This window comes from Salvia splendens, chromosome 18, assembly GCF_004379255.2.
Source record: "Salvia splendens isolate huo1 chromosome 18, SspV2, whole genome shotgun sequence".
In the NCBI taxonomy this organism is placed as follows: domain Eukaryota; kingdom Viridiplantae; phylum Streptophyta; class Magnoliopsida; order Lamiales; family Lamiaceae; genus Salvia; species Salvia splendens.
In genome coordinates this window covers 24,500,315-24,510,847 of record NC_056049.1, presented here as the reverse complement: position 1 = coordinate 24,510,847, position 10,533 = coordinate 24,500,315, and the positions used below count along the sequence as shown (strand labels likewise).

Below are 10,533 nucleotides of genomic sequence, written 5' to 3'. Positions count from 1 at the left end.
TTCACACATTTCACACACTACACACACTACATGCATTTCACACACTACACACATTTCACATGCTACACACACTACACACTTTACACATTTCACACACTTCACACATTTCATACACTACACGTATTACACACACAACACATACTACACACATTTCAAGCATCCGATTTTTGGATTTTTTTTTTCTGCTTTTAGATTTTTTGAATCCGAACCGTACCGCATCAAAAAATTGAAATTGTCAAAAATTTTAAGCTAAACTAACCAAAAAACTTAACCAAGTTTGAAATTTCAGTTTGTGTATAATGTGTGTGCAGTGTGTGTATTTTGTGTAAAATGTGTGTGGTGTGTGTGTTTTGTATGTGATGTGTGTAGTATGTATATTTTGTATACAGTGCATGTATTATGCTTATTTTGTGTATAACGTATGTAGAGTGTGCAGTGTGTGAAGTGTGTATTTTGTGTGTGTGTGTGTGTGTGTGTATAGTATATGTATTTTGTGTGTGTGTATAGTATGTGTATTTTGTGTAAAGTGTGTGTGAGTGTGTATTTTGTGTATAGTGTGTATGCATAGATTTTTCAAATTCAATTCCATATCAATTACTTCATTTTACTACACATAGGATTTGGAATTGAATTAGAATAGAATTCAATTCCTTAGAATTTGAATTCCAATTCTAGTAAGCTTTGTGTTTGTAATAACTGGACCTTAGGTTTGTGTTGTTTGTGGTTACCTATAAATATCCATTGAAAGCTTAGGGTTTAATTCTGCATTCACATTTCACACTTTCATCCGACTAGTAAGCTTTAGAGATTAGGTATTCTCGTAAACATGTTTAAAGAATAATCAATCTAATGCTATCGGTGCCTCAAAATAGTAGCCATAAATGAAAACATAAACATAAAACAAACTAAATAATTCTTCGCCAAAGTATTATGTAAAATTCAACCCCTACATGCTATGAGCAATGACTGTGCGACTTGTAACGACAATTCACGCGGTCAAGTGTAATGTTCTGACCCCTCTGGATTACGATTGACTAGACCGTGTGGAACGTTGTGTTTCGACTTCAATTCGCACCACATACACGGGCCATGACATTGCTCACAAAATGCATACACGGCACATGAGCCATATTGTCTTATTTTGACTCCATTCTTCGTCTGCGCTCTGTTTTCACCTCAATTTGCGACCTACGATGAGAATTTACAACCAATTTGAGTCTAAAAGCATGTACGTAAGTTCATGAAACCTAACATATTCAAACCATGACCAAGATGGATAATATAAAATCTTTGGACAAATTAGAAAATCACAAAGGATTGACATTTTTCAGCTGTTAACTCTTCTTACAAGTCATCATTTCAGTAAATCTTGGATTTGAAGAACCTTTTTATATGTTGGAATTCTATCATAAATTTTTCAAAATTTGGTAGTTTTGGAAATAAGAGAAAAAGCATTGACAAAAATTTTATCTTGTTCTGTGTCATTTTTGTTTTCTCTCCCCCCAAAAAAGAAGAAAGGTGATGAAATTTCAGTATAATCAGCTAATCTGTATGAACTATGAAGAAACTGTTTTCAAATATCATGGAAAATAGAGTATAAGAAATGACAAATGAGAGGATTTGCAAATAGAGAGCCATCCATTGCTTCATCAAATTTTTTACCTCAACAGAAAATGAAAAAATGATAAGTACTTACTTGCTATCAACAACCTCGATTTTGAGATGGCGATGGTTGTGCCACTCTGAATCAATACGTAGTTCCCGGCTATCTCTAATCTTTAACCATTTCAATCGAGTGAGACTCTTCAGTACATTCACAGAGGGCAGACTCCTCAGCTTGTTGCAACCATGTATGCTCAACTCCGATAGACACGAGAGGTCCCCGAACCATTGGGGAAATTCTTGTACCCCTACATTCTCCAACTTCAAACTATCAAGAGCAGCGAGATGCTGAATTGATTGGGGCAGCCACTCCCAGTTTTCCACCCCATGTAACTCTAACTGAGAAAGTGAGTCGCGACATCCTTCCAATAAGGCATCAACAGTGTGTTCAATGGCATCACTATCCTCCCTTGACCAGTTCACACTCACATCTATCTCTAATCTACACAAGCTGCCTAAACCCGAACTCTCAACACTACCGGCAGCCATCAATTTAGGAACACCTACTATTCTCAACTCTGTGAGGCGAGTAGATGATTTAGAGAGGCAGTCAATCAGCATTGATAGATTCTCTAGGCTCCTTAGTTTCTCCAATTGAAGAAACTCAATTGTGGGCGCCCACAACTCTATCATTTGAAGTGGCAATTCCACCAGCTCTCCACACCTTATAATACTCAGGCGATGGAGGACTCCTCGATGTTGTCCTGCTCCGCCTGTTGGATTCCCAATCGACTTCAGATTTTTACAATCTTCTATAGTCAATCGATCAAGTGAACTGAGGGTGTCCAGTCCATCTGGTAATGCTCTCAACAAACGACATTCGCTTATCTCCAAATATGAGAGGTTGGGATTGTTATAGAATAAGCTATCCGGTAGACATTCCAATCTCTCTAATCGTTTTATACGGAAGGACCTTAAATTTGATGAAGAATTTATGAACCTCACCTTTTTCAGTCCAAACAAATAAAGACTTTCGAGATTTGGCAAGTGCTCCACCATTGGGATTTCCTCAATTTCAGAGCAGCTAGAGAGTGTTATCTCAATCAAGTTGTGAAGTGGTACCCAAGAGCCTCGAGGCCCATCACGTACCGCCATCTTCTCACACCATGTTCCAAGTCTTTTGCCTTGGAATCCTGAAATTGCCAACTTCTGCAAATTTGCATGGGGTTGCAGGCCTTCCAACACACTCTCATCATTTCTCTCATCTTCTTTCTCACCACTCCAAGAAAACCGCAAACCAAATAAGTTTGGATTCTCAAATATGTTTGCTTTAAGAGCCTCTTCCTTGTCACGCACCCTTTCAAGATTTCCAATATATAATTCTCCCTTAAGACTCTTCAAACTTCCAAGCTCTTCAATTTGGTAGCCTTTCTCTTTGCCCACTTTAAAATATGGCATTGTTTGGAGACTAGTTAATCTCCCAATCTCGGCAGGAAACTCTATCTCTGAATCAATGGAGAAATAAAGATGCCTTAAGTTGATCAAATATTTCAACGTACTTGGAAATTTCTTTAGAAACCACGAGTTTGCTCTTAATGTCTGCAAGTGATGGAGTTCATTGATCCACTCCGGCAAGTTTCTAATTATTGTACATGAAATATCAAGATTTCTCAAATGTATCAACTTCCTTACTGAATTGGGCAACTCAGTATAATCAGAACCATAAAGAGTTAGATTATGCAAACATTTGAAGTCTGAGAACATGTTACGATAACTTACACTTCTTGATAAAAATGTACGCAAATGCATGGCTACTTCTATGGGAATAGTACTTGATCTTTTTTCGTGAAACATGTATCGAACTGGTGTGACGCCATCTGCATTATTAGACAAAACAGAAGATGCAAGATCATGCACAAGATCGTGCATCATGCAACTCCTAATATTTCCATATTTATCTCTTTGTGGAACTTGCAGCAAAGAGTTCTGTAGAAGCATCTTAAAAAACATGTTGCCCACTGACTCCATGTTATCTCTTCGGCTTGGTTGAAGAAACCCTTCAGCCATCCATAGTTCAATCAGCTTCTGCTTCACGATTTCTTCACCTTTGGGGAGAACCGAACAATACGCAAAACATTTCTTGAGTGATGGTGAAGACAGATTATCAAAGCTCAATTTTAGTATATTTTTTATATTTTGACCTCCTTCACCGTCTGAAAGCCAATTTTCACTGATGAAATGCCACTCTTCTTTGGACTTATAGTGGAGCACACCCCCGACTACATTGGCAGCTAAGGGCAAACCCTGACATGCTTTTGCTATCTTTCTTCCAATCATCTCAAATCCTGATGGAACTTCTCCATTTCCATCAAAACTTTTTGCTTTGATTATGTACCAGCAATCGTCATCTGATAAGCCGTTTAAATGATGAATTTCAAGCGGGTTAACAACCGAAGCAACCTTTTCTTTTCTTGTGGTGATGATAATGCCATTTTTCTTAGTAGAAGAGACTCCTGAAATGGAATTTATAAAGTCTTCCCACTTTGGAATATCTTCATTCCAGATATCATCAAGAACAAGAAGAAAGGTTTTAGCCATGAGAGCTTCTTGAAGCTTTTTCAAGATAACTTCCCTACACTGAATTCCATCACCAATATCTGGTGTCAATGTCAGAAGGATTTTTCTTAAAAGAATGATGGGATCAAAAGTTTGAGAAACATGAACCCAAATATGTGATCCGAATCGAGCCTTTACTCTTTCATGATTAAATACTTTCCTAGCCAACGTAGTCTTCCCCAAACCCCCCATTCCCACAAGAGCAAGGATGGAGAAGATCCGTTCCTTTGGGCGTGTTTGGGTGAGCATGTCAACTAGTTTAGGCACATCATCATCTCTTCCAATAAAGATTGGATCAAGACTGAACGAATCAGTCTCCAAGTAAGTACGAGCAGCAACCACAGGAGCATTCACAACCATGCTTTGAAGGCCAAGATCTGATGCCCTTTTATTCATAGCCTCAAAAGTGGTATTGATTTGTTTGATTGTATGAGCCATATTACGCCTACGTGAAACACGATTAAAGGATGAGAAGGACAATATTACCTTATCCTTCGCTTTGGGTGCCATCATTTTCTTCACTTTTTTGTGGAGAAGATGATAACTGAGTTCGTCCATGACATTATCAGCATCGAAAGCCACAGCTTCAAGCTCCCCCAACCAGATCTTGACAGCTTGTTGGGTGATGGACTTGTTCTCAGCGTCACTCAAGTAGGCTTGAATCATCCCCAAAGTCCTCTGCAGCTGTCGGGCATCTCCATCGAGACCTCGAACTAGAAAGTACTCTTGCTTGAAAACGTTGATCAGGTTTTGGACAAGAACTTCGATGGCTGCGGTAGACACACCTCCATCCATGGTTTTGCAAAGAGAGAATATGTTCTGAATTTTTTCTTTTGGAAGATGAACGCTTGTAGAAGTGAACTTGAGCAAGAAAGACCAATATACAATAGGATAAGTCCAACAGTTCATCATTGACATTTGACAATAACAAGAAGCTCCTTGTTTCAAACGACTTTGAAAAGATAAAGAAACATCCAGCTGCCCTCAATGCCTACCTGGATTTAGAAGCACCATGGATTGGATAGACATGGTTACAAATTTTCTAATATCTAACACAAGTTTTTTTGTGGGCTAAAGCTAAATTAACTTTGGGCTCAAAACATTCATATTTGGGGCTCAAATTCTTTAACAGGAAAGATAACTAACACTCTGGCCTTCCTAAGAGATAAAGTTGGGGATAATAGTCATTTAAATTACAAAATTTGGTTAAATTCAAGTTGGTCCAATGAAGTTTGAAAATTGAATATCAAATTATGAAGTTTTAAATTTTTTTTTCACAATTATCTCATCAGTATACGAAACGAACTTGTTCGATGAGGGATCTTAGTTGTACATTAGGTCGTAAAACTGCTGGAATGTAGCATACTTGTAAGTTATACTTCAGTTTTGAAATACATTAACTATTTATTTGGCGTGATCTTACCAGCATCTTGAGTGATGAATTTATTGTGTGCATCACTCAAATATTACTAATCTGTTTTTACAACTATTCATGAATCCCTAAACCGATTGAGCTCAATCATTCTCTCAGTTAAAGAGACATTAAAAAGACAAATTATTCAAAATCATTCTCAGTTAGAGAGGCATTGAGGAAAAGACAAAAATTCAGTACGATAGATGCATCAATACATAGCAATTCAATAGGAATACTCAATAGACAAAGGACTATAGCCCATAAAAATGATACTTACTTGCTACAACATTCAAACAGGTTTGCCATCGACCCTGATATCTACACCGGGAAGGAGGTTGCACCACTCCGAATCAATACTCAGTTCCGGGAAATCTTTAATATGTAACTCTTCTAATTTGGTGAGCTGGTTCAATGCATCCACAGAGGGCAGACGCTTCAACTTGTAGCAACTCTATAGATGTAACCATTGGGGCAATACTTCTACACCTATATTCTCCAACTCTAACCAATCAAGACGAGTGAGATTTTGAATTGATTGGGGCAGCCACTCCCAATTTTCCACCCCCTCCAAATATATATAAATCCCTAAAGTCCTCTGCAGCTGCTGGGCATCTTCATCGAGACCTCGAAGTAGAGAGTACTCATCCTTGAAAAGGTTGAGCAGGTTTTGAACAAGAACTTCAATGGCTGCTGAAGACATTCCTTCCATGGTTTCGCAGAGAGAGAAAATTATGTTTGTGCTGCTTTTTTCCTTTGAAAATTTTGTTTGACTTCGAAATTGTTTAAAGGAAAGATTAGGCTCAATCTCATTTTTCCTTTGGGCCTGTGTTTTTTTTACTTTTCTGGGCCTCAATTAAACTTCCTCATTTTTTATGTTTAGCGAAGGAAATTAGATTAAACCTTTTAAGAAATAGTTAGACATGCCCAAAAGCTTCATGAAATATGCAAATTGTGTTTGTGAGTTTGGGTTTTTTCTTTCACTTTATTGGACTTGATTCTTCACATATGTGCCTTAAATGGATTGGGCCTTGCTACATTTATACGGGGAAGGAGATTAATAATTACAATGAAATGTGATTTTATTAATAGATATCCATTTTTTATAAAATGAGAAATTTTATTATGGATGGAAGGAGTATAATTCAACGTGAAAAATCAATCATGCCATTCATTCGTTCAATCTCTATTGACCAAATTGATCTCTAATTAATATACCTCTACTAATCCTTGCATGTCTACATATGGTATATACCTTCATCGACGACTGCATACTTCAAATCTAAGTCGTTCAATCTCTATTGACCAAATTGATCTCTAATTAATATACCTCTACTAATCCTTGCATGTCTACATATGGTATATACCTTTAGGGATGTCAATGTAGCCCGCAACCCGTGGGCTGGCCCGAATAGCCCGCCAAATTTATAGGGTTAGGGCTGAAAATTTCTAGCCCGATAAAATTAAAACCCGATTAGCCCGCACCCGATTAACCCGCGACCCGTTAGGGCTAGACCCGAAAACCCGATGGGCTGGCCCGAAAACCCGATAAAAATTCTATTATTCAATTTTTTACTCATAATTCGACATTTTATTGATTAATTTTATAATATAGATAACTAAAAAAATAACTTTCAATTTTATATTAAATATATAAATTATATATTGAATTTTTATTAATATAATAATTGATAAATAAATTAAAAACTTCAAATTCACTTAAAAAAATATTTAAATTTCTACAACATGCATTAAAATTTCTCGAAATATCTCAAATATTAGTATTTGATCATGTTTATGATTGAGTTTGACCATATATCTCAAATGTATCATAATTAAATATTTTACATTTTATGAATATAACTAATTTTCATCGTTATTTATTGGATTGATTGCATGTTAATCTTATCGGTAGCAACCCGATTAACCCGTTGGGCTAGCCCGAAACCCGAGCTTTTAGGGTTAGGGTTGAACTTTTACAACCCGAAAAAATTCACAACCCGATTAGCCCGCACCCGATTGACCCGCAACCCGAGTAGGGCCGGCCCGAAACCCGATGGGCCGACCCGATTGACATCCCTATATACCTTCATCGACGACTGCATACTTCAAATCTAAGTCGTTGTAATTATTTGTCACACTTTCAAATCCAAAATTCTGAATGAACCACTGATTTCAATCCAATTAAACGATTCCAAAATCTGTTAGCTACATATCTCTATTCCTAATGGTGGTTGAAGATTTGAAATAGTATCTAACGACTTAAGAAAGCAACTTCCTTTGGTAAGAATAAAATAGACCATATATCTTTGTCGGCCAAGAGCTTTACGAAACATTACATCTTAAAGTGGTGATTGGTAACTAGTTGAATAATCAATCAATTAAATTTCTGCAATTGCATTAATTATTATTGATTGTATTTAGTTGTTATTATGTCAATTTTAAATTTTCTTCTTCCCATTTTATCTTAACGACTTGATTTCGATGCATTAATTTTATTGTGTGTTTCAAGCTTCATGCAAAGTCAGCAACAAACTTACCAACTTTATTCATATTCTCCTTTTCTTGTTCAACCATCTAAATCTTCAAAGTACTTTATTTGCTTTCGTTCTATGTGATTTAATTGGGTTTTTTAATTAATTACATAAATATGTATATCCACCACTCAATTCTTTATAATAATTATTTATAGTATTTCTACATAAATTAACAACGGTGGATACAAATGGGAAGGGAATTGAAGGGAGTTAAGCCTCTACTAAATGTTTTATGTTACTCCAAAGGAAACAAAATTGGCCGCCAAAATAGTTTTGAGAAAAAAGGAGATAATAATAATAAAATTTCATAAAAGAACATTGTTTTATAGTACTCATAAATACACGTAGATAGGTCCAAATAAACACCACGTGGACTGATGATTGGTTATACTATTATCTTAATCCAAAAAATAGACACCTTAATTTTGCATGACAAAGATAGGAGTGACATATGAATGTCAATAGTTATGATAAACAATTAAATTAGTTAAATACGTCGACAAAAAAAAGTGTACCTCACTTACGTGTCACCCCTAAAGCGTATCGTTCTTGAATAAATTTTCTATTTTTATAAGGTACAAAAGTCTCTTTGGGACATCCCACAAGGTATATAATTAATCTAACTTTAAAAAGTAGTTGATGGATGAATGCATAACCTAATTCGAATAACATTACGAGCAAAATTTTATTTTTTTATCTGTTTGTTAATTTTAAGTGTGTTGTTTTATTTGTTAGTGTTTCTCATTTCTCATTGGATTCCTAGCTACGTACCCTCCCTCTCTAGTGTCTACATAAAAACTTTTGTTATTGTAAAACTACGAACTATTTTTAGCCTGATGAAGTTCTTTTAGAGTTTGAGAATTTTCGATCCGATATAAATACACACGAAAATAACGAACTGATGCAAACTTTATGTTTGTGTACTTGTTGGGTTGATCCGATAACCACAAGATACTTTCAGGTTATGATAACCCATTATATTTAATATTATTATTAATATAATTAATTTTTATTCTTAATTTTTTATTACTACTACTTTATTACGATTATGTTTTCATTTTCATATTTTTCATGTGGCTTCTCCATCCCACATCTTCACCGCCACCGCCACCATCACCACGTTGTCGGCACATGTCTCCACCACAACACTTTTAATCGTTTCATGTCGTTATCATATGGTTGTTGTGCATTGTCGAGTTCGTGTCGTGCCAACATGAATATGATCATATAGCTAACGATTTCGTGTCGTGTCAAATACGAATGCAACATATTGGTTCGGACTCATATTCGGGTTAAGGACTGTCCAATTCGACTTTGATCTTAACAAAATTGGATCCTTATTTATATCGGTCGGTAACAACTTAACCCTCATAATTTACGTAGCCCTAAGATCTACTATGCCCCATCTCTATTCCTTACGCCATTTTATATGTATGTGCGCTCGCATAGCATTGTCAACGTGAGTAATAACTTGTTATGAGAGGGACAAGGAAAACGAAACATAAAAGTTGAACATATTTTTCACATAGGACAGGCTACCTACCTTCACTATTTAACTTGTCGTTATGGGATTCTCTTAACTAAATTGTGATGGAGACTAAATTAAACAAACATCTAGTTATTTTGTCACCCAGTATTATTTTAAGCTCACCTAATCAATAAAAAAACAAACTTTGTCCAATACCATTCTCTATCATACTTCAACGTACGTAATCTATCTAGAATTTTGCTCACTTTCGTTAAAAGCATATATGAAAAATACTTGTACCCACCACCACATATTTAGCATGAGGGTTGGGTTTTATATATAGTATTATAAAATTCAAAAAATTTGACACTATTATTAACACTACAAACAAGTTAAATCTCATGATTTAAGTAATTTACATTTATTGCATTTGAGATGAGATATGAAATGTTGAGATACCAATAGTTCTTGAATTTTCATTACTATCAAAAAAGAACTCCAAGATTCTTTGAAAATTGAAACTATTGGTTGAACAAATTAGTTACAATTAGTTTATTATGAATACCATCTTATCATTGAAAATTTTGCCACCTTTTGACACTTTTAAGCCTCCTAATTTTATCCAAACTTGCCATAGTAAGTTTTTATACCAATCTCATTTTCACAAATTTAGTAGGAATAAAAAACATTTCAACCATTAGATCCCTTGTGGAAAATGATATTTAAAAGCTAAATATATACAACTATTTGCAAAGCTGTTTGTAGTTTCAGTCTCTAATTCTGTTTTCATGTATACAAAATTTGTTCCGAGTGATATATATAAATCTTAATTTTTAGCACATAATAATAATAATAATAATAATAATAATAATAATAATAATAATAATAATAATAATAAT

The 10,533-nt window shown here is 35.2% G+C and overlaps 1 protein-coding gene across 2 annotated transcripts; it reads right to left on the bottom strand.

Moving 5' to 3' along the window:
- Window positions 1–859: 859 nt before the first annotated feature.
- On the bottom strand, window positions 860–6,367 carry LOC121775860 (putative disease resistance protein RGA3). Of its 2 annotated transcripts, none has more exons than XM_042172936.1 (3): window positions 5,910–6,367; window positions 1,697–5,213; window positions 860–1,188 (listed from the first exon to the last, which is right to left on the bottom strand). In XM_042172936.1, the coding sequence occupies exons 2-3, from the start codon at window positions 5,134–5,136 to the stop codon at window positions 1,137–1,139; spliced, it is 3,492 nt and encodes a 1,163-aa protein (XP_042028870.1). In that variant the 5' UTR covers window positions 5,137–5,213; window positions 5,910–6,367; the 3' UTR covers window positions 860–1,136. The 2 variants fall into 2 exon arrangements, with proteins under 2 accessions (XP_042028870.1, XP_042028871.1); XM_042172937.1 differs by having other exon boundaries at window positions 1,697–5,079.
- Window positions 6,368–10,533: the final 4,166 nt, after the last annotated feature.